Genomic DNA, 23,588 nt, shown 5'->3' on the forward strand with positions numbered 1-23,588 from the left:
TCTCTAAAACGACATGTTACCAGTGCCACTGCACAGCCCATAGAATCCCATCCCAAGCAACCATAAGTTCAACCATTCTGGGGTTAGTCGTGTGTGGTAATTTTCAGACAAAATCTCCAGCATAGCTACCAGCTTCGTCACAAAAACTACACCGATGCCCACCAAATTCACAGCAAAACAAAAAAACCCATCAACGTTTATTTTTACCCATCCAGAAGGGGAGGACACCAACGGGATGGTGAAGGCAAAGGTTTGGGAGGGAGAGCAGGTTGGGCTTTGAGGAAATCAAGCGAAAAAAGATTGGCCATATAGCCAACCAAAGCAGGGTTCTCAAGTTTATCCTCCCATAGTAGTGTGTTTCTGACCTGCCAAATTGAGTGAATGAGCACCAAAAACAGATTGTGTTGATCTGCAGAAAGTGAGGCCATGCAATGATAGAACCACTCACAAAACTAGGTTGAGACGCCAGGAGGGACAACAAGGTTCAAGTTGGCAACGAGGTCGACAGTGCGAGTGAAAGGACAAGAATTAAACACATGTAGCACCGACTCCAGAGATGAACTACAGAAAATACAGGTGTTGTCCACCGCCAGCGCTGAACGGATAGGGAGTACATTATGGCAAGCTCTCCAAACGCACATCTTGATTTTACCCACGAACCTTAGCTTTCCATATGGAATTCCACATCAGACCAGCTGGAATACTTGCAGATAGTGTAGATAGTGAATCCCGCATATAATAGGCAACTTTGTAGGCACTCTTATTCGAAAAAAAACACCTTTGAAATCATAGTGCCAAATTAATATATCCAGGGGAAGCCTTCCGCTTAACGGAATAGAGAGAATTAAAGCCGCATCACTTGGAGGAAATAAAGCATTGATCAAATCTGCCTTCCACGAGGATGTTTCTTTATCAATAAGATCCGAGACCCACTCAATAGCACATCCGTCAGGGCGGGAACAGAAAGGTCGAAACAAGTGGAACCGCGGAAGCCATTGGTCCTGCCAAATGCAAATGGAGCAGCCATTGGTCCATAATTAGCCATGGAACAAAATCTTAAGGAAAAATTAGGTTTTCATTGCTCTTTTTGCTACTCCATTGATTAAAACCTTATTCCTTTTCAATTTTTGATCAAGGTCCTTGGGTTTTAATAGATGTCATTAATTATTTCAATAACAAAATATATTTTATTTCTAAATATATTCATTTATTGTGAGAAATGTTACATATGGTATATTTATATTTATGGCTAAATTTTTAATCATATATATATATATATATATATATATATTAGTTTGTACCCATTTTTAATTTGCAACTCTTTTTAATTTGTACCAATTTTAACTTAGTTTTAATTTGTACCCATATAATTTTTTTTTCTGCCCATATTTTTTAACTTATTTGTACCCATTTTTAATTTTACTAAATGTACCCATGCTAATTATATGTATTTATTTTATGTTTTAAAATATATCAATAGTTATTTTTTAAAATATGTTAATAATTATGTGGGTACATTTTTTTTTTTTCTATAATTTTGTGAAGAACAATATTACTCTATTATTGATTTTTAAGTATTTATTATATTTTAAAAATATTATTTGAATTTGTTTAAATTTCATAATTTGTGGGACATTAAATGCATAAGTTAAATCTCTTAAATGATGCTAAGGACGTCAATCAAAATATTCAAAAAATAAGGTTTTAGTTTAACAATTAGGCTGATTAAAGATCGGAACCAAAATGACCCAAATCTTAATTAGCCATATATCACGATTTTAATTCATTTATCAGTTGAATAATGTAATTCATCTTTAGAGATAAAGTCTTCGATGGAATACCTCAAACAAATTGAGGTAATAGCTTTTTACATTCATTATTTTAAATGATAAACTGATTTATTAATGCTCAAATGTGAATAAAAATGTCAACATCATCAATTGAAATGTCAGAGAGCTAAATCGTTAGTGATATTTCTCTTCTCAAAAGTAACTTACCAATTCAGGTGACATTTTTTTATAAAATCCCCTCAATTTTTTTCGAAAATATTTCAAACAGGTTGAGGTAAGTGTAAGTATTCACCTATAGATTCGAATTTAAGAACATTTCGATTGAGAGAGCTTTGTTCCATGCTCACTTTTGTAATTATTAAGAGCTACCCATGTGGTTCTTTTTTGGTGCACATTTTCCACACACAAAAACAAATAATAATACAGATTAATGAATGAATGTTTAAAAATCTAATTCAGCTCGGCTTCCAAAACCCAAAACATGCACCTTACCTACTCTCTTTTTTTCTGTCGAATCGTAAAAGAATATAAGGGAATATTCTTGTTTCTCTTTTTAAGAGAAAGAAATGTTCATCACTCTATTTATCATACTTGAATAAATTTAAATAAATTTTAAAATATGATGAGTGAAAATACATCAAAATTTTGAAGGAAAAAAACTTTTTTTTTTTTTTATAAACAATATTATTTATATTAAAAAGAAGGAGAATTGGTTTAGCCTTATAATAAATTAGCAAAAACAAAAAAACCAAAAAAAAAAAAAAAAAAATAATACCACCTACTACTAGGGCTGGTTCGGTATGGGATACCGAACCGAAAACGGCACATCCAGTCCCAAACCGTTTATTTTCGGGATGAAAATCTAAGGACCGATCCCAAACCAAAATTTCAGTATTCCCGAAGTTCGGGATTCCCGAAATATTTTCGGTATTTCGGGATTTTCCGAAACCGAACCAAACCTGCATCAAAATTTAAAACCCCAATTTAAAATCAAAGATTCATGGACCTCCCACTCCCCTACCAGCCCACACGGCCACACCTCGTCCCAGATTTGTCGACCTACCCACCCCTATCTCCATCCCTCTCATTCCTGGGTTTGTCTTTGCTGCCTTCGGGAGTCGGAGAGCTTTGTGACGTGCACCGAACATAATTAGGTACCCATCCTCGTCGATGTGTGAGCTTTTCCATGTTTTGCCGAACGAAATCGCCATCGGAGGGCTACTCTGCTTTGCAGCGATGGCACTGCTTCGTAGAATTCTGATGCCATGACATCAATGTATGGTTGTTTCCAAATCCTGAATTCGTGAAGCTTTCTAGATCTGAAACAAGAAAAAAGAAAAAGAAAAAAGAGAAGCTACAGAGTGCCTTGGGCTTTCTTCCTTCTGTTCATTTGAGGGAGTCGGTGGAGGGAGAGAAGAGGTAGAGGATGGCTGTCAGTGGGAGTGGGAAGATGGCAGACAATGATACTATCAAGAATCAAGATTCAAAACCAAAACAAAAGCTTTGTGCTTTTAGTTTCCCAAAAAGCTTTGTGCTTTTATCCCAAACCGACAAGGCATCACCATCACATGCCTTGTTCATATTATTTTATTTTTGTTCCTTTGCTAGTGGAACCGAAAGGCTCTGCTTTTTGTTTTATTTTTTCATTGTTTGGAAAGTAGGAACCAAAAACAAGAAAAGATTTCGGGATTTCGGGACTTCGGGAATACCGAAGAAAAGAAATCTGGGAACCAATTCCATACCGAATATTTCGGTATTTTTCGGTATGGGATTACCAAAATTTGGGATAGTTTCGGTTTGGGATTTTTCGGTTTGGGTTTGGGATTTTTTCGGTTTGGTTTGGGATTTTCGGGAATTTTTTCCAGCCCTACCTACTACTCACTGTGCAAAAGTATATTGACTTTTACCCAAAATTGTTGAAACGCTTAATTCCAAAAATACCCTTCCAACAACCCGCAAAACCCCGGAACAACCCACACTCATCCCCTCAACTGCCCAACACCGCATCTCTCTGTAAAGACACCCTGTTTTCTTATAAAAGCCCTCCCAATTTCCTTTTCCTTCCTCAGGTACCCTCTGAGATTTCTCTCTCCAATCTCATTGTACCTTCACACCAAATAGAAAAAGGAAAAAAAAAGAAAAAATCTTCAGAAAATCTAACAAAAATGGCGCTCACAAGCAGCAGCGCTCTGATTCCCACCAAATCCGGCTTCGTTCAAGGTCAGTCTCTCTTACCCTTTTCCAGAACTCACCAACCCTCTCTGCCCATCAAGTCCGTCTGGCCAATCGTCGCCGTCCACGCCGCCGAGCCAGCCAAGAACCCAGTTGTCTCCGATAAGCCGCCGAAGCAGCAGGCTGCTCAGACGGCGTCTTCTTCTTCTTTGGCGACGACGCACAATGCAGTTCCGGCGAAATGGAGCTTGGAGACATGGAAATCTAAGAAGGCGCTGCAATTGCCGGAGTACCCGAATCAGGAAGATCTCCAGTCGGTGCTTCGGACCCTCGATTCGTTCCCGCCTATTGTGTTCGCTGGTGAGGCGAGGAACCTGGAGGAGCTTATCGGAGAGGCCGCCATGGGAAACGCGTTTCTTCTTCAAGGTGGGGACTGCGCTGAGAGCTTCAAGGAGTTCAATGCCAACAACATTCGTGACACCTTCAGAATTCTCCTCCAAATGGGCGTCGTTTTGATGTTCGGAGGCCAAATGCCCGTCGTCAAGGTAACACTTTTTCCCAATTATACGAAATTTGCCGGTTTCTATGTTGTTTCAATGAAAGTTCAGTAATTTGTGAGCAAGTTTGGGGATTGAACTGAATTGTGAATCTGGGTCCATTGTTTTTGCTTGAAATTTCAGTAATATGTGTGTAATTGTGGGAATTGAAATGGATTGTGAAACTGGGTGTGGTTGTTTACATAGGTGGGAAGAATGGCGGGTCAGTTTGCGAAACCCAGATCGGATTCTTTTGAGGAGAAGAACGGTGTGAAGCTGCCTAGTTACAGAGGGGATAATGTGAACGGAGACGCCTTCGATTTACAGTCGAGGACTCCAGACCCCCAGAGACTGATTAGAGCCTATTGTCAATCTGCTGCTACTCTCAACCTTCTCAGGGCTTTCGCTACTGGAGGTTATGCAGCTATGCAGAGGGTCACACAGTGGAACTTGGATTTCACGGAGCACAGCGAGCAAGGTGATAGGTATGTTTCTTCAGTTTTACTGTGTTAGAACTTAGATTAGTGATAAATTAAATAGAATCATGTGGCATGGACAAGTGAAAGACTTAATTACTTAAAAAGTAAACTAATTTCATTAGATTTTGGTGTTTTTGGGTGTCGTTGATCACGAGTTAGTGAGTTTATGCCTATGCCCTCAGTCATTATCATTGCCTTGCCTATTTGTTTGTTCTTTCATCGAGTATATTCGTCATTTATGTGTTAAAAGACTTTTTAACCTTTTGGATCTTTTTGTGCTATGTTCTGTACCTCAAAGATATGCACATGTAAATTGCGGAATCTAGTGTTCTTTTCGCCAATGAATTTCGGGACCGCATGAGTAACCTTTAGTGCGTGTGTGGATAGCGATGGTTACATAATATCACATTGTCTGGTGGTGTTTGATGTGTTTTTCCTAATAATCCAAATTACCTGCTTTTTTAGTCTCTAATGAATAACAAGTTGTTTTCTAAAACGCAATTGTTGGAATCATATTAATATGATGATAAGTGTACCAAGTTCTAAATGTTGATTTGGTTAGGTTTGGTATTCTACATGTTTATTAGTAACCTTGTCATGGCGGTGCCCGGAACTAGTATGTCACCTAATGACTCGTACCAAAGTTTTATCCAATAATGGTATATTGGAATGTCATATTGATATGACTTGAAGTGTACCAAACTTCCAATTTTAATTTGGTTAGCTTTGGTAATAGTTCTACCTAATAACATGTGTTATCCTGATTTGGCATGTCAGATATCGGGAGCTAGCTTCCAGGGTTGATGAGGCCCTAGGATTCATGACCGCTGCCGGGCTCACAATCGATCACCCCATCATGACAACAACTGAGTTCTGGACATCTCATGAGTGCTTGCTCTTGCCTTACGAGCAGTCTCTTACTAGGTTGGATTCAACTTCCGGCCTTTACTATGATTGCTCTGCCCATATGCTTTGGGTTGGTGAGCGTACCAGGCAACTGGATGGTGCTCATGTTGAGTTCCTTAGAGGTGTTGCCAATCCCCTTGGAATCAAGGTAATTCATCTCCCGTATGATGTATATGTCCTGTTCAATCTAATTACAATGGAGGAGATCAATATGGGATCACTTTTGTGATGCAGGTCAGCGATAAGATGGATCCAAATGAGCTTGTTAAGCTCATTGAGATTTTGAATCCTCAGAACAAAGCTGGGAGGATAACAGTGATCACAAGAATGGGAGCTGAGAACATGAGGGTGAAACTTCCTCATCTTATTAGGGCAGTCCGCAGGGCTGGACAGATTGTCACATGGGTCAGTGACCCAATGCATGGAAACACCATTAAGGCTCCCTGCGGCCTCAAAACACGTCCTTTCGATGCCATAAGGGTATGATTCTTATCTTTTAGCGTTTTTCTTTATTCAACTGTTAGGTTTATTGCTCAATTGGTGTAGATTAGTCATGTGGTAATTAATAAACATGTTGGTTCAGAGCACCTAATTAGTAAATAATAAATGTTTTTGTTGAAAGCTTATAGCAGCCATGAGAACAAAAATAAATTTGATTTGGCTTGCACCTCTATTTGTCACAATTTTCTGTTGTCTTCTTTGTCATCCACCAACATTTGCATTCAATAGAAGGCCAAATTCCTCAACCTTATAATCCACATTGTTGAAAATTTCTTTAAGTTTGTTGGGGTGGGGGCAGCCAGCTCAAGTGTCTCACTTGGTGGCCATTCTGTAACTTCAAAGACATCTTAATGATCATCTCCTAGCAAATTGACTCGTCTGATGGCGCAATGTGTAGGTGTAGTAGGTGGGAGTAGAATGTCTTGTAAGGGGTGTTTGGTATAACAGTCGATGAAAGCATTAGAAAAGCATATTCGAGCTTCGGGTTTTTATTCTTTTTATTTTTGTTGGCGGGGTTGGAGGAGAAGAGAAAATGGGGGAAAATATTGGCAAGAAGTTTTAAAATGACAATTCTGGTTGGTAAGGGATTGTTTTCAAAATCGGCTAGCAGCCCGTTTTGCGTCACAAAGCACTAATTGTCTTAGCAGGAATTGGTGGGACATTGTATTCGTGTATATCTATCTATTTAATTTTGTGAATTAGAAATATCTGATAACAAGGATGGTTCACCTGTACTTAAAACTTTATTATTTGCTATTTGTTCAGGCGGAGGTGAGAGCGTTCTTTGATGTGCACGAGCAAGAAGGAAGCCACCCAGGTGGTGTTCATCTAGAGATGACAGGCCAGAATGTGACAGAATGCATTGGAGGTTCACGCACTGTGACATTCGACGACCTTAGCTCACGCTACCACACTCACTGCGACCCAAGGCTCAACGCCTCACAATCTCTTGAGCTCGCCTTTATCATTGCCGAGCGCCTCAGGAAAAGAAGGATCAAGTCACAGAACCCGGTTGCCACTTTAGGTCTGTAGAATGGTCTCAAGGGTTGAGAACCCTGGAAGTTATTTTATTCATCTTTTCCAAACGGCAGTGTGTTAATACGTCACTGGTGTTTAGAGATAATTTATGTTGTGTGTTGTACGTACTGGAAGTTATGGTCTGAGACTTTGAACTTTGAAGGGAAGGAAAAATAAATTAAATAATGCGTATGATTTTGACTTTGCCATGTGTGATGCATACATTTCATATGCCCCTCTGATATATATATATATATATATATATATATATATATATATATATATATAGAATTGTTATTAGCATTTCAAAATTTTTATTTCACATTTTAAATATTTTATATTAAAAAAGAAAAATACACTTGTGAGGAGTGTAAAATGAGATTTTTAAAGTGCCAATAACAGTTCATTATGTATGTATGTATGTATGTACGTATGTACGTACGTACGGAGGTGGACAAGTTGAATTGCGAAGAAGAATAGAGGTGGACAAGTTGAATTGCGAAGAAGACCGCAATGCCATGTGTGATGCATACATTTCATATGCCCCTCTCTGAATATATATATATATAGAGGAAATTGTTATTAGCACTCTAAAAATTTTATTTCACACTTTAAATTTTTTATATTAAAAAAAAAAAATTACACTTGTAAGGAGTGTAAAATGAGATTTTTGAAGAGTCAATAACAATTTTTTATATTATATATATATATATATATGTATGTATATGTATGTATAGAGGTGGACAAGTTGAATTGCGAAGAAGACCGCAAAGTTTATGAACTTGGGTTGTGGTAGGTGAAAGGCTTCAAATTCAGCTTCGTAGCCTACATCTTGGCATAAAGAGCTGTGGAGGACTTACGTGTAACTAGCTCGCCGCCACCGTCGCGTTCTGGTCGTTCTTTAAGACTTATTTAAATACATTTGATGTCATGTCAGGTTGATTGGTACTTTGTCAAATTGACCGTTGTTGTGAGAACAAGGAGATAGATTGTTTGCCTTCCCCTTCCCATATTCTCTGTATACTCTTCTTTCTTGTGCGGTCACGGTTAAATCACGTTAATATTTATTTTTTGTCTTATTATTTTTATTAAAAAATTAATATAAAATATTGACCTGGCTTAATCGTAACTGCACAAAACAAGAGGGCATGGGGAAGGTATGGGAAAGGGAGGGCAGACAATCCATCTATGTGAGAACAAGGCTAAGTTTCCTGCTAGAAGGATCAATTCCCGAATAATGCTAGGATTATCAAATTTGTAACTAAATAATGTGTTATTAGTCAGAAATAGGCATGTTGATTGACACTTAATTAATAATTCAATCATCAATAATCACATCATTTGATTTACATAATTTGGTCTCCTTAGCATTACCCATTTCCTATTCTCCATGTTCTCACTATCTAAATCTTCACTACATCGTTAGTGTTTATTATGTCGTCATTATATAATTGTTGTGCTATCATTATGTCATGTCGTCGTTAATGAAAATGATTATGTAAGGGTAGTGCTACCTACACACCTATTTTTACTTCTCTTCAATTTTGTCCATCGGATCGAATGAATTGAAGAAGATCAATTGCCAAAAACTAACAAAGGTGTGGGAGGTAAAAGTGGGTATATAACTAGCACTTTCCTTTATGTAAATCAAATGTCAAAATATGTTTAGTGTAGCTATTTTTCCTAAGATTTATCATGTGACAAGTCAGGAAAAATGTTTTTAAAAAGTGGCTAAAATGATTAGAAATCAAAATCAATTGTTGAACTAATTAAAATTAAATATCGACACGTAACGAGTCCAAGTTGTAAATATCATATCGAGGATATGCTAAAAGATCATTGTAGCCAATTCCCCAAATTTTCACGAGGACGTTCTTGTAGGTGTAATTGATCTTTCTAAGTTAGTGTGTTTAAACATTTTCTTTTTTTTTTTTTTAAAAAAAAAATTGTTATAATATTATAATCATCATTGATCAGTTTGCTAGCTCAAATTTGTTCGGGTGCATCAGTGTATCCTACTCGTGGAGAGATTTTTCAGTCTAGAACATAGCATTATATAAGTAGAGATAAATTTTAAAGATAAACTTTATTTCATTTATATAATAATATGTGATATATAATTATGTATTCCAAGCATACTGAAGAAGAAACATTGAAAATGAGGAAAATTATATTGAAAGGAATAGAGATAGTTGTAGAGAGATGGTAAACAAAGAAGAAAAATTTTCATTTATCTTTTTTGCTTTGGTCCTTGAATGTCATTTTACAAGAGGGTAAAATTGGTATCAGAATTTTTATTAAAAACTGGATTTGGAAGTGTTTATCAGCACTCATTTTTAATTGTTAATGGTTAACCATGGTTATCTTATGGGTGGTCAGTGGTGGGTTGTAGACACCAAAGTTTAAGCCGGACAGCAAAAGTGCACCAGTTTGACTTTTGAGTCCTCTTAATTGAAATCCAAGTGGCTTTGGGCCGGATTTGGTAAGTTTTGTTCTTCTTGATTGGGGAGGGTCCATGGAAGAAAAAGAACATCTAATGTGATTGGGCTGGTATTACGTTCAGTTGCAATCCTCAAATCAAAATGGGTAACTCAAAAATGCTGTTTCTCTCCCGCACATGATTTTTTACAAGTGGGAATTTGAGATTTCCAAATGTGAGTTCTTTATTTTGATTAGAAATGTTTTTCAGAAAGATTAGATCAGAAACAACGTTTTCAATTTTGTTCCAAAATTTAGCAATTGGATCGAAGTGGATCACAATTTTTAAATTCAGAAATTTTGGAATCAGAATAATCTCAGAAATTTTTTTGTATCAGAATAAGTTCGAAAGATTTTGAAAAAATAAAAATCGAATATTCAGAATTTTCAAATATCTAATACATTTCAATTTCTGTTGATGCACAAAATCAGCAAGGACTTTGGTACAACAGAAAGTGTCAAGTTTGTGACCTTCGCCATATTGCTCCGGTCACTAATGTGGATAAGTATGTAAAGATATAGAGACAGAGAAGCAAACACAAGATGTACGTGATTCACCCAGATTGGCTACGTCCACGGAGTAGATGAGTTCTTATTAATTGTGAAGGGTTTACACAAATACATGAGTTCAAGCTCTCCTTTAGTGAGTTCTAGTGAATAGTTTAGTACAAATGACATTAGGGATTATTGTGAGAAAATGAACCCCTTTTATAGAAGAGAGTTTCTAGCCTTGTTCTGACATTGACAAGTGTCATGCTATGATTGGCCTCTGATATCGACACGTGTTGCAATGTGATTGGCCTCTGATATCGACACTTATCACATTGTGATTGGCCTTCTAGTTGAAGGGAAACTCTTGTGGGTCCTTGACGGTATACTGTTGATTGGTGCTCAGTAGTTTTGGGAAGGGTCAAGTATGGTACAAACAGTGCTCCCCTAAGTTCCCGAGTGAGGGAAGCTCCTCGGTTGGGGACTTGCAAGATCCAAGCCATTAAGTAATCACAAAACTTCTAAGTACCAAAGCGTGATAACATTTTCACTTGCCTCTAGCCCATAGGTAGATGTGGCCTCTTCTCTGGAAGTACTTTTCCTCCATCCAGGAATGGTATTTTTAGCTGATGTTGACGCACAAGGTAATGTATCATTTTCATTTGAAGCTTACTTATAGTTTCGGGCTTGGTCAAGTGCAATACAAACCCTATAGTAGGAGTCCCCCAAGTCTCTGAGCTAGGAGATCTGCGAAAAAAGGTAACAGACATGGTAAGTAATCAGAGTTCCCAGCAATCAGCCTTAGATCGGAAGTTTGATCTCAGGTTCTAGCTGATTGTTCTCTTTCTCCTTGTCTCTCATTCAACAACAAGGACAAAGAAAACGACAGGGAGAAAAGATGATATGAGATACTCTTGTTTTAAAAAAAGTAACGGATGAATCGGCATATGCTTTGTTGTATTTGTTGACTTTCCACAGGCGTATTCTTGAACTGGGCTGGAGGGTTTTCTAGTTTCCTCCAAATGGGTGAGTTAATTCAGGAGTTTGAGGGTCAAGACAAGTCCGTCAAATCTAGAGTACGCTTGACCCTGATGATATAGGATACTTTTGCTGTTGACAAAGTAGTGGATGTGGTATGGCGAGGCTTTGCTCTCCGGTGACAGTGCTAGCGAAAGATTGTTGAAGTTTCTCGAGCTCTTCAGTTAGGTTAGCGATGCCGAGCTTGGATTTGACTTAGATTCCTCCGTCTGGATTATGTAGTTCTGCAGGGAAGGTGTCGTGCTGTAGTGATATGTTCCAGCTCGTCATTAAACCTTCTGCTTCAATCTTTTGTATAGCAGAAGTGGTGTGCAACCTTTGCATTTAAATGGTCCTTCAGAGCACTACTTCTCAACGACTCATCCATGCTTGCAGCTTCAGTGTAAAGAGCCAGTATCGTATCAATTGTTTTGAGGTATTTGCCGAAGGAATTTGTGACCTTGACAACAGTTGAGGATGAGTACTCGAGAGCAATGCTAGGTAAGCAACCAGGCAAAAGTTTCAGGCAATCACTTCCAAATCGGAAGTTTGATTTTAGGTTCCGACTGATTGCGTTCTTTCTCTTTGTCCTGCAGGTAAGAGCAAGGGCAAAGGAAAAGACAAGGAAAAATGATGATATGGGATACCCTTGCTTTCAACCTTGATGATATGAGATACTCTTACTCTGATATGGCTGGTTGGTGGAAGTATTATCGAGGGGGAAGAAAACGGAGTATTTCAAGAGCCTATGTTGGAAGTGCCCTTTTAGATATGAGGAAGGGTTAAGCATTTTTGCAGGTCTGCCTAGCTGTGGAGGATGAAGGTCAACATATATAGGAATTGTACCAACAACGAGTAGTAATATTGTTCCTTTACCTTTCTCGGTTAGAGCAATGGAGTGGGAGCTGCAAGGTTCACGTGTTTTAACTTTGTCAAAGATCTTTGACAAAGTGGTTCACGTTACCTGGAAAACTGATGTTACGTGTGAAAAGCGTCGACAATTTTTATCCAAGAAAATCCAGCTCTCGAGGTTGAGAGAGCGGTGCTCTTTCGATTTTTGGAACAAATAATCTTACTAGGGATCTAGTTCTTGAGATTCGGAGAGCAGTGCCTCTTCAATTTTTTAGTAAGCAATCTTGTTAGGGATATGGTTCTAGAGATTCGGATAGCGGTGCCTCTTCGATTTCTGAGCAAGCAATCTTGTTAGGAGTGCTTTCTCGGATGTGAGGAAAGGTTGGGCATTTTTGCAAGTCTGCTTTGCCACGGAGCACGGAGGTTCACACACATAGGGATTTTCTAGTTATCAAGCAGTGGTGATGTTCCTTTACCCTTGTGGGTAATGGTAGGGTAGCTGGACCTTCACAATTTACGTGTCTTAACTTTGTCAGAGTTCTTTGGCAATGTTGTCCTTGGTATCTGAGGAACTAATGTCGCGTGTGAAGATTGCTAATAAATTTTACTCAGGAAAATCTGCTTCTCGAAATTCGGAGAGTGGTGCCTCTTCGATTTTTGAACAAACGGCCTTGTTGCCCTTTCTTTTATAGGGATACCAATTGTGTTCAAGAAGTACATTAAGAGAGTTACTGCTTGTAGGAAGTCCTCCCTTTTTTTTCGTACTTCTGAGATTTATTGGACCTATTTTTCCTTCATCATTTCTGAAAATGTCTGGCCCATCCGACCGTCGTTTTGACTTGAATGTTGGTGAAGAGGCAACCATGTCTTCTCAAGACAACATATGGCGCTCATCCTTCTTATCCCTTATTGGTCCTCTTACTGTTGGGGACTCTGTGATGAAGAATGACATGACCGCTGCAGTGGTGGCCAGGAATCTTCTCACTCCCAAAGATAACAGACTACTTTCCAGACGGTCCGATGAGTTGGCTGTTAAGGATTCTCTGGCTCTCAATGTTCAGTGTGCGGGTTCTATGTCTAATATGGCCCAACGCTTATTCGCTCGAACCTGCCAAGTTGAATCATTAGCGGCTAAAGTGATAAGTCTCAAACAGGAGATCAGAGGCTTAAGCACCAGAATAAACAGTTGCACAGGCTCGCACATAGCTATGCTACAAACATGAAGAGAAAGCCTAACCAGTTGCAGGAATCCAAGGGTCAGATTTTAAGTGATCATTAGAGGTTTGTGAGTTTGTTCGAAAAGAATTTATTGCCTTCGTCCTCTAGGGTTGTACCACGTACTGAAGCTCCAAATGATCAACCTTTGGTGCCTCCTCTTTATGAGGTTCTGCCCAGTACTGAGGTTCTAAATGATTACCCTCCGATGCCTCATATTTATGGGGCTTTGCCGAGTGCTGAGACTTTTCATGAGCAACCTTTGTGAATGCCCCCTCCTGTTTGTTTGTTTTGATTCATGTGTATGCATGTATTTGTAATTTATTGAATATATCAATAAATAAGTTTTACTTCATTCAACGTGTTGTGTTAAATACACTAAGGCATCCTTCACTAAGTTCCTTGAATTTTTTTCTTTTGTTGAAGTTTGCACGTTGAAACTTCGTGGGTGGATCTTGTAGGTTGAAATAATGCTCCCTTAATTTCCTGAGTGAGGAAAACTTCTCGATTGGGGACTTGAAAAATCTAAGTCATTGAGTAGTCACGAAACTTTCGAGTACCGAGGTGTAGGAGTATATGGTAGGAGTCCCCCAAGTCTCCGGTCGAGGGAGTTGACGAATGAGGTGTCTTGCTAGTTGTCAAGTTTCCAAATTAATAAAAATCACCCTTTTCTTTTCTAAGTGGTAGTCCAAAACCCTTTCTTCATATATATATATATTTTTTTTTTTTTTTATGAAGGTTGTTAGGCCCAAGGAAAAAAAAGAGCCCTAGCCCTTTACACCTTTTTTTTTTTTTTTTTTTAAATTGGTAACCAGGCCCAAAGTAGAAGGCCCAGTCTTTGACTAGGTTTTTCTGTACCTTAACTGCACAGCAGGTCACATGCTTCCTCCTTAACCTATCCATCTTCTTTGCTCAACTCCCATTGTTCTCCTCTATAGCTCTTCAATATAACACCTTCCTCCGTGGCTCAACTCGCAAAGCCATCTTCATGAAAGTTGTTCCTTAACTTGTGAACTACAACATATCCAAATTTGAGATCCATCGGAGCAGTACAAATCCAGAAATTCAGGTATGATGAGTGACTGTGCATTATTTGTCTGTCAACCCGTTAGACCTGTTGTGAGTTTCGAAACTCCATTTTCTCTTACTCATATCAGCATACTTTCTTCATTGAAGTTGTTTCTCATCATCTCTTCTATAACATATCAAAAATTCAGAACGAACTAACGGTTAAATACTTCCATATCTTCAAAACATCACAGCAGCTTTGAAATCTGCAAGAATCCGACTGTCATGTTTGGAGCTTCAACACTCTAATTTCCTTCACTTAAACAGAAACAGTTCCTTCTTGAAAGCTGTTCATTTGCTCAAGAACTATAAGATGTTCAAAATTCAGCTCCACTGGGGAAAAGTAAAAGTTGCAGAAATTTGATAGATGAAAGAAGGCGGAAGAGGGAGAGAGAGAAAGAGAGAGAAAGGCTATTTAGGTTGGATTTCTAGTCTGGGGGAGATTCCAATTTTTGTAGCACCTTCATTACTGGTGAATTTCTTATACTTTTGTTCCCCATTAAATTTGGAACTTTGACTTGTTATTTACTCTATTATAATATGTTTGGAAACATATATAAATAAATAAATAAATAAGAAGGAGAATCTTGGGACCTTGTGGGTGTAAAACAAAAAATGTTTATGTTTACCCATGTGTTTTTGTACAGATTCAAGAGAATCTTGGGTTTTGTGGACAAAATTTGTTTATTTGGAGCAAGGTTTTGTGTTTGGAAAATAGTTTAATAGGTAAGGTTTATTGATTGTAGGTTTTTGGTTGGGTACATAGCTTGAATGGTTGAAGTTATTTTAGGACACCAAACTTGATTTAGCTTTACACTATCTTGATCAAGAGTATATGAAGCTTTTATATGTTTTAGTGTTGAAGTTTTTCAATGAAGCTTTGTAGGTGAAGCTTTGTAGGTGAAGTTTTATGGGTGAAGCTTTGTGGGTGAAGCTTTGTGGGTGAAGCTTTGTGGTTGAAGCTTTGTAGGTGAAGCTTGGTAGTTGAAGCTTTGTAGGTGAAGCTTTGTAGTTGAAGCTTTGTAGGTGAAGCTTTATAGTTGAAGCTTTGTGGTTGAAGCTTTGTAGGTGAAGCTTTGTAGTTGAAGCTTTGTGGTTGAAGCTTTGTAGGTGAAGCTTGGTAGTTGAAGCTTTGTAAGTGAAGCTTTGTAGTTGAAGCTTTGTAGTTGAAGCTTTTGTTGGCACCATAGATTGGTTTTGCTTCACACTATCTTGATCAAGAGTGTGTAAGGCTTTTGAGATTTGTGGTTGTCCTCAAATTGGTTTTCCCTTGATCAAGAGTGTGTAAGGCTTTTGAGATTTGTGGTTGTCCACAAATTGGTTTTGCTTCACACTATCTTGATTAAGAATGTGTGAAGCTTTTGAGATTTGTGGTTGTCCTCCATTTGTTGAAGCTTTTTTTGGCACCATAGATTAGTTTTGCTTCACACTATTTTGATCAAGAGTGTGTGAAGCTTTTGAGAATTGTAGTTGTCCTCCATTGATGAAGTTAATGTGTTCCCCCTAGAATTGTAGTTGTCCTTCATTGATGAAGTTGTTGTGTTCCCCTTTTCTTTTTTTTTCTTTTTTTCTTTTTTTTTTTTTTTTTGAGTGGGGGAACTGAAATTTTGAAATTTGAAAATCCCTAGCTTGTGTGGAAGTTTGAAGACTTTCCATATAGGGCTTTCTCATGCTTTGAATTTGAATTTTGAATTTCTTTGGCCTGGTTAAACTATATAAAAAGGATAAGTTTCCACTCTTTACCTTGCCTTTATTTGCTCATTTTGTAGTAATTCTTGAAGACAGAGTGTTCTCTAGTTGAGAGGAATTCCGGCACTGCTTTGCATCATCTTCAGGTTGGTAGTCTTCTCTATTAGATCAAATGCTTTCATTCTTGTTGAATTGTTTTAGTGTTCATGTATTTGGTTGAGAACATAATGAATTGGTTAAGCTTTTCCTCATGCCCTAGGGACTTCCTTATGTTTCGATCCTTCATGTAGTGATAGAGTTTGTTTCTATTTGTTGTAGATGTCAGAGCCTGGAAATCCTAGTGATAAGGGCTCCCCTAGCTCTAGCTCTAAGTTTGAGCATGCAATTTCAAAGTCTTCAGGGCCTTTGTTAGAGTCTTGTACAAAAGAAACATTTGATGATCTTCACAATTGTCAAACTTTAGCCAATATTGGTTCTTCCTCCTTCATGTCAGTGGGTGAGGGGGTTGTTTTTGACGCCATACCCATATTTTGCTGAGTTCACTGTGGACCATTTAGAGAATAACTTGTTAGATAATGAAAGGCAGCTCAAGGCCTTAAGGCAGTCATGTAGTATCCCTCATAGTGTAGGAATGTGTTTGGTACATCATGAAGAATTACCCTCTGAACCGCCCAAGGGTCATGTTATGTTCTATACCCAAATATTATTAACGTTAGGGGTGAAGCTGTCTTTGCACCCGTGGTTGCAAGGGATGCTATCTTTCATTGGATATGCGTCTGGGCAACTCAATCCTGGTTTTTGGGATACCTTGATCGGGTTTTATATTATTTGGATGGAATGTGGGTTAGGTGAGCCTTCCTTCCATCAGTGGCGTTACTGTTATAAGATGTGCCCGGTGAAAGCATGCACCGGGTATGCCAAGTGTGCATGTCGGAATGAGAGAGAGCATATTGTCTTTGGTAAGAAAAATGCGTACTGCACTTGGAAAAACCGTTGATGCTTTCTTTATAATGATTGGGAGCATGTTAGGGGTGTCATACCTGAGCGACGTGTCCCTACCCACTTCCAAACTGTAGGTTGTAATGTATCCATTGTTCGTATTGTTTACTATTTGTTGTGATTTCTTCTTGCGTCTAACATTTTCCTTCATGCAGTGATACGAGGCACTATCAAATTGTCTGGACGGGAGCCGACTGATGTAGAGAAGATGTTAAGGGTGCCTAAAAAGGATAGACATTTGGGCAAGCTACAACCTTTGTTTCAAAAGTACGGTTTCCAACCCCTAATGTCAGAGTGCCAAAGACGAGCAAGTAAGTTGTATCTTTCATTTCGCCCCCTCTTTCTTTTACAAAGTTGCATTCCTTACTTTGATTTTTCGTGTTCAGTGGAGAAAGTGAGCAAGAAAGGGGGGACAAACACCAAGAAAGGGAAAACACCTATGTTAGTTCTCGTAGACGACATTTTGTTTCACAAGGGAGCTCGTAAGCACTGGGTGAGGCCAGCCCCTAAACCTAAGTCGCAAAATGAGGTCCTCAAGATTACTGCCTCAAAGAAAGCTAAAGTTGTGGCCATCGGGTGTGCTGCTGCCATAGTTGCAGAGGAGGAGAGACGACTGTTGCCTCCTCTTCCTACCATCTATCCCATCTTTCCTCCAACCATAGAGTCCACTGACCAAAAAGGTGACCTTAACTCCAGCTGTAAAAGGAAGTATAAAGAAGAGGTTAGTGATGCGAGAATTATACGCACACAAATTAAACCCTCTTTTTGAAAATTGTAGTAAGTAGGGATCGTTCTGGACCGGGGATTAGGAGGGATTGTTAATCACTTGGATTTGACTCAAAAACGCTAAAAACACAATCTAAAACACTATACTAGACTCAAAGAATGCAAAACTAAACTTTAAAACACTAAGACAAACCAAAGACTCAAAATGCTTTAAAGCATAAACTAAATTGATTTCTAACTAAATTGAACAATAAGGTAAAGGGGGATTTAGGTTTTGATTAAACTAAATGACAGATTGTAAATTAAAGCATAAGGAAATGAAGTAAACACAAAATGAATGAATCAACAGCTAATAAAAAGAGATAGCACAAATGGAGATGAAGCTAGAGATTCGATTTCACCATTGCTAAGCCAAGTCCATGCTTGTTAAGTCAGATTATACTCATCCCTCTACTTATTTCTTGGGTTTGTTTCACTTAGATATGATCAGCCATATGATGTGTGGATTTGATCAAATGTCTCTAATCATGAGCCTAATTGTGATGTGCAACTTTGGTTCCTAATCAAGACTATGTAGTGCACAAGAAACTTTCACAAAACCAAAGGGAACACTCGGCAGGATGTTTGCAAAACATTCCCTTCATTCATTCACATATCTACCAAGATTATGCATGATGTGTGCTTTAATCTTGGCTAAACAACCTGTGGTTAATTCAAATGATGATCAAGCATTAAAATCAACACACTAAGTCACAATTAAATCGGAGAATGAAACAAGAAATAGATAGATTAAATGAGAATTCCGAATTAACTACATGGCAATCTTGCAAGGCTACATCGAATCCCTAGAGAGAGATTAGTTACACTTCATGTTTACAAAAGGTTTGACATAAAAATATATAACATGAGTGAACATAGGATTAAGAAGAAAGAACCCTTGAAGCAAAACTGATGTCGAAATCCTTTAAGAAATGGGAGAGTGTATCTAATGGAATGAAGCCGAGAGGAAGTTCCTCATGGTACAAAACAAAGAGAATCAAAGAAACACCTAAACATTCCAACAACTCAAACTTGAATTGTATGAACGTTTAGGCCCTCTTATCTTCCTCTTCGTCGTAGCACAAGGTCTAAGGGATGTTGTTGGTGTGTTGAATGGATTGGGGAATTATGGAAATGGATGAGGAGTGGTGTTTAGATTATAAGGGAATGGTAGCTCAAGGCAATGAGGGAAGATTGGATGTGTTTGTGATGTGTTGTGTATGAAAATGAGATGTGATTTTTGTGTATGAATGCATGGGTTTTTATAGGGGGAATGGGAGAATATGTGGGTGATTGTTTAAGAGTGAATGTGGTTGTTATGATTGAGAGTGCATGTGGATGAAATGATGAAGTAGGAAGGTGGAAATGCATGTGTTGAATTGGTGGTGCAATGATGAAAGAGTAAGTGCATGTGTGTGTGAATGGTGTTTCTTGATGGTTTTGGGGTTGTGATGCATGTGAATGCATGTGGCTAAGGGTTGTTGATTGGGCTAGAGGTTTTGCATGGCTCAAAGGATTGTTTGATTGGGCTAGGCCCTTTGTTTTATGTCCAAAGTGCATACAAGGCTTTCAAATTCGTCCAACACTTTGGCTCCAAGCATATGCTATCCATTCCAAGCACAATTTTGCTCCAAAATGCTCCAAAATGCATTTTTTTGCTTCCTTAGCCATATGAACCTAAAAACACACGAAAATGGCTTAAACTACTAAAACAATTATGAATTAACAACATAGATGCACGAAAACAAGCTAAGTAAGTCGCCTAAATATGCTCCTATCAGTTAGCAGCATTCATTGGAATGACTTGAAGGTTGCCATGCAACCAAATAGTTTTAGGTATGTCAATAATTACCTGGCAGGACGCCGATCCACTGTTGACAAGCTTGGCAAGCCGCTAGATAAGAACGAATCAGATCATGACTAGATGATGAGGCTATCTTCTTATGTAAGTGTTACTTTGTCATTTCTTTACTTTCTCCTTTCTTTTTCCTTGTAGTGACGATCATCTTGTCATGTAGGTCATGACCGAGTACGATGACAGACTACGAAAGGTCGAGCGGTACAAGGCAAAGTTTAAAGAGAATAAGCAGCTTGTGAATGATGCCAGAAAAACGAGCAAAGCTTTGGCTGAGGCCATCCGCCTTATGGATCAAAACTTTGAGAGTTTGAGGATGCGGAATGGTGAGAATGTGAGGCTCAAGAAACAATTGGAAGCAACTGAGAAACAGTTGGAGACAACTATCCTTGAAGTTTCCAAGGTTAAAAGGGAGTTGGATAGTGCTTTGGTTGAGGTTTTTGGGCTGAAAAGGAGTATCCCAACTGAGAAAAATGTTGTCGTGTAGGAGTTCTTAGGTTCCCAGGCCTTTTACCATGCCTTTAGACCTCATTGCATCCGGGTGGCTAATTTTGAGAAAAAGAAATAGATGGCCGTCCTTGAGCGTTACGATAATGGAAGGGTTATCCGAAAGTACCATGATGAGATAGATGAGTACCGACAAAGAGGTGAAGCCTTCGTCCTCGCAGTTGATCCTAGTAATGAGGATGACTTTGATAATAAGGCTAGTGTTGGTGAACAGTCTCGGGAGAGTAAGGATGGTTCTGGAGATGCCGAGGATGGTGGTGATGATGATGGGGTTGAAACGCAGAGTGATATTGTCAGGGGTTCGGCCTCAAATGAGGATGACTCATAGTGCCCTCTTGTTCTGCATATACTCTGAATGTACTAGTTTGTTGTTTGTGTGGCATATGCCATGTTGTAAGCCTGAGGGTTTTTTGTTTATGTATGTTTACGACCTTGTATTGTGTGCTTTGATGTTAATTGCCAAGTATTTGTACTATCATTGATGAATGTTTGGCTATGTTTGAATAGATACCTTGTTTGGATATAAGCCATGACTTGGGTATGATTGAATGAATATATTGTAGAGCTGTTCATTTATTTGTATAGTCTTGTTAACCTATACTTAGACTTTATTTCATGTTGGAAGCATTCGTGTTAAAGCTTCAAACCTAAGCGTTTCAGTGATAGGGATGTAAGAGAGTTAGGACCAAGTTGTCTAAATCACCTCTTTATTGAATTGATGCCAAATGACTTTCATTACATAGGATGCCGAATGGTCGTAACTCAACACTTGTACAGTATGAGTCTACTTGTAATAGTACTTCAAGTGATCAACATTCCATGGATGGGCAAGGGTCTTGACATCGGAGCTTCAGAGTTTGTAGGAGCTAGGGTGACTGATCCCAATAACTTCAAACGGTCCATCCCAATTTGGGCTGAGCATGCCTTCGCTCGGGATTCTGTCGCAGAGTAGTCTTTTCTTCAATACCTAGTCCCCCATTTTGAAAGATCGAGGTTTGACCCTTGAGTCGTAATAGTTGAAGATGCGTTGCTTGTAGGCGGCATTTCTCAAGTAAACCTGGTTTCTATATTCCTCGACTAGATCCAAGTTAAGGGTGAGTTGTTTGTCATTTTCACTTTGCATGTAGTTCTGGACTCGAGACGTTGCTTGCTCACGCTCAACTGGGACAACGACCTCTGTACCAAAGGCAAGTGAGAATAGAGTTTCTCCTGTTGAAGTCTAATATAAAGTGCGGTATGACCAAAGAACTTGGGGTACAAATTCTGGCCAACAACCTTTAGCCTTATCCAAGCTAGTTTTCAATATACGCTTAATTATTTTGTTGATGGTCTTAACTTGTTCATTAAACTGGGGATGAGCTGAGGAAGCGAAACATAAGTTGATGTTGAACTTAAAGCAAAACATCATGAACTTCTTGTTGTTAAACTATCACCCATTGTCAGCGACTATTGCATTGGGAATACTGAATCTGCAAATGATGTTCTTCCATACGAAGTCTTCTATTTTTGCCTCGGTAATGGTTGCCAAGGGTTCTACTTCGGCCCACTTTGTGAAGTAGTCAACTACAACGATTGCATAACGGACCTTGCCTTTCCCTGTAGGCATTGGGCCGATCAAATCAAGACCCCATTGGGCGAAGGGCCAAGGGCTAATTATAGGAGTAAAAGGCTCGAGAATGGAGTGATGAATAGTTGCGTAACGTTGACACTTATCACATGAGCGAGATATTCTGATGGCATCTTGGTGAAGTGTTGGCCAGTAATATCCTTGGCGAAAAGCCTTGTGTGCTAGGGATCGAGATCCAACATGATCTCCGCAGACTCCTTCATGTATTTCCCAAAGGACAATTTCCGCTTCCGCATGTGTGAAGCATCGTAAGTATGGTGGGTTAAAACCTCACTTGTAGAGTTGGTCATTAATGATCAGGTAGTGGGTAAACTTGTATCAAATCTGCTTAGCTTAAACTTTATCATTTGGGAGAGTGCCATGAGCAAGGAATTTATAAATCGGGGTGATCCAACTATACCCCTGTTGTAAGTTGCACACTTCTGCGACCATGGTGCTTGGTGCTGCCAACAATTCGACATGAATTTTTCTCCCAATCTTATCTTCCACTGCTGAGGTAAGGCGAGCCAAAGCATATGCATGACTATTTGCCGCTCAAGGGACTTGGGTGATTTGGTAGTGGAAGTGCTTGAGCAAAAGCTGCGTTTGCGCAAGATACGCTGCCATAGAGTTATCCTTAGCGTCAAAGTTGTTCGTGACATGGTTAACCACCAATTGGGAGTCACTGAAGATATCAATTTGTTTAACTCCAAAGTGTTTGGCCAAACGTAAGCCTGCTAAAAGGGCCTCATACTCGGCCTCATTATTTGACACCTTGAATTTGAAGCGAAGAACATACTTCATTGCCACTTTGTCGGGGGTAATCAGGACTAGTTCTGCTCCACAGCCATATTGGTTGGATGAGCCATCAATATATAGAGTCCATACTGGGGGTGTTGGTTGTACCTTCCGAGCTTTCAGGGGTAATGAAGCCACTGCCTTAAGTGTAAGAGAAATGTCAACAGGCTAAGTGAATTCAACGATGAAATCTGCAACTGCTTGGCCCTTCTCAGCTGGCTTTGGGTGGTAGGAGATGTCAAACTCACCCAATGATATCACCCATTTGATCATTCGTCCCAAAGTGTCAGGACTCTGAAGTATTTGTTGAAGGGGGTGATTAGTAAGCACGATGATGGAGTGTGCTTGGAAGTAGGGGCGAAGTTTCTGAGCAGACATGACTAATGCTAGAGCTAATTTCTCAATGTTGGAGTATCGTGTCTCCGCATCTTATACAGCCTTACTAGCGTAGTAAACAGGTCGTTCGATACTACCATCCCTTTGAATGAGGACGGAACTGGCTGCTAAAGCCGAGACAGACAAATAGACAATTAGGGTGTCACCAACTTCAAGTTTGGAGAGCATAGGGGCTTTACTCATACTCCTTAAGGTTCTTAAATGCTTAGGCACATTCATCAGTCCACGTAATGTACTTCTTACTTCCCTTAAGTGCTTTAAAAAAAAAAGCGCATTTGTCTCTGGCCTTAGAGATGAACCTAGTCAAGGCTACCACCTTGCCAATAAGGCTCTAGATATCTTTTGAAGTTACTAGTTCTTTCATGTCAATGATTGCTTTGATCTTCTCGGGGTTAGCTTCAATGCCTCGTTGGTTAATCATGAAGCCCAAGAATTTTCCAAATCCCACGAGGA

The 23,588-nt window shown here is 39.0% G+C and overlaps 1 protein-coding gene and 1 pseudogene across 1 annotated transcript; both read left to right on the forward strand.

The window, feature by feature from the left end:
• The first annotated feature begins 3,839 nt into the window (after positions 1–3,839).
• LOC137717261 (phospho-2-dehydro-3-deoxyheptonate aldolase 1, chloroplastic-like) lies at positions 3,840–7,600 on the forward strand. The gene is made up of 5 exons (XM_068456568.1): positions 3,840–4,507; positions 4,706–4,983; positions 5,755–6,031; positions 6,118–6,363; positions 7,150–7,600. The coding sequence occupies exons 1-5, from the start codon at positions 3,956–3,958 to the stop codon at positions 7,414–7,416; spliced, it is 1,620 nt and encodes a 539-aa protein (XP_068312669.1). The 5' UTR covers positions 3,840–3,955; the 3' UTR covers positions 7,417–7,600.
• A 5,446-nt stretch (positions 7,601–13,046) lies between these two features.
• Positions 13,047–13,720, forward strand: LOC137717139 (uncharacterized; annotated as a pseudogene).
• The last annotated feature ends 9,868 nt before the right edge of the window (positions 13,721–23,588 follow it).

Source organism: Pyrus communis, chromosome 15 (genome assembly GCF_963583255.1).
Source record: "Pyrus communis chromosome 15, drPyrComm1.1, whole genome shotgun sequence".
Taxonomy (NCBI): Eukaryota; Viridiplantae; Streptophyta; class Magnoliopsida; order Rosales; family Rosaceae; genus Pyrus; species Pyrus communis.

Bases quoted from the DNA above. Each gene is read 5' to 3' on its own strand.
- LOC137717261 (XM_068456568.1), top strand. From the start codon at position 3,956: ATGGCGCTCACAAGCAGCAGCGCTCTGATTCCCACCAAATCCGGCTTC. The intron at 4,508-4,705 runs GTAACACTTTTT...TTGTTTACATAG, and splicing joins GCCAAATGCCCGTCGTCAAG to GTGGGAAGAATGGCGGGTCA. The intron at 6,032-6,117 runs GTAATTCATCTC...TTTGTGATGCAG, and splicing joins CCAATCCCCTTGGAATCAAG to GTCAGCGATAAGATGGATCC.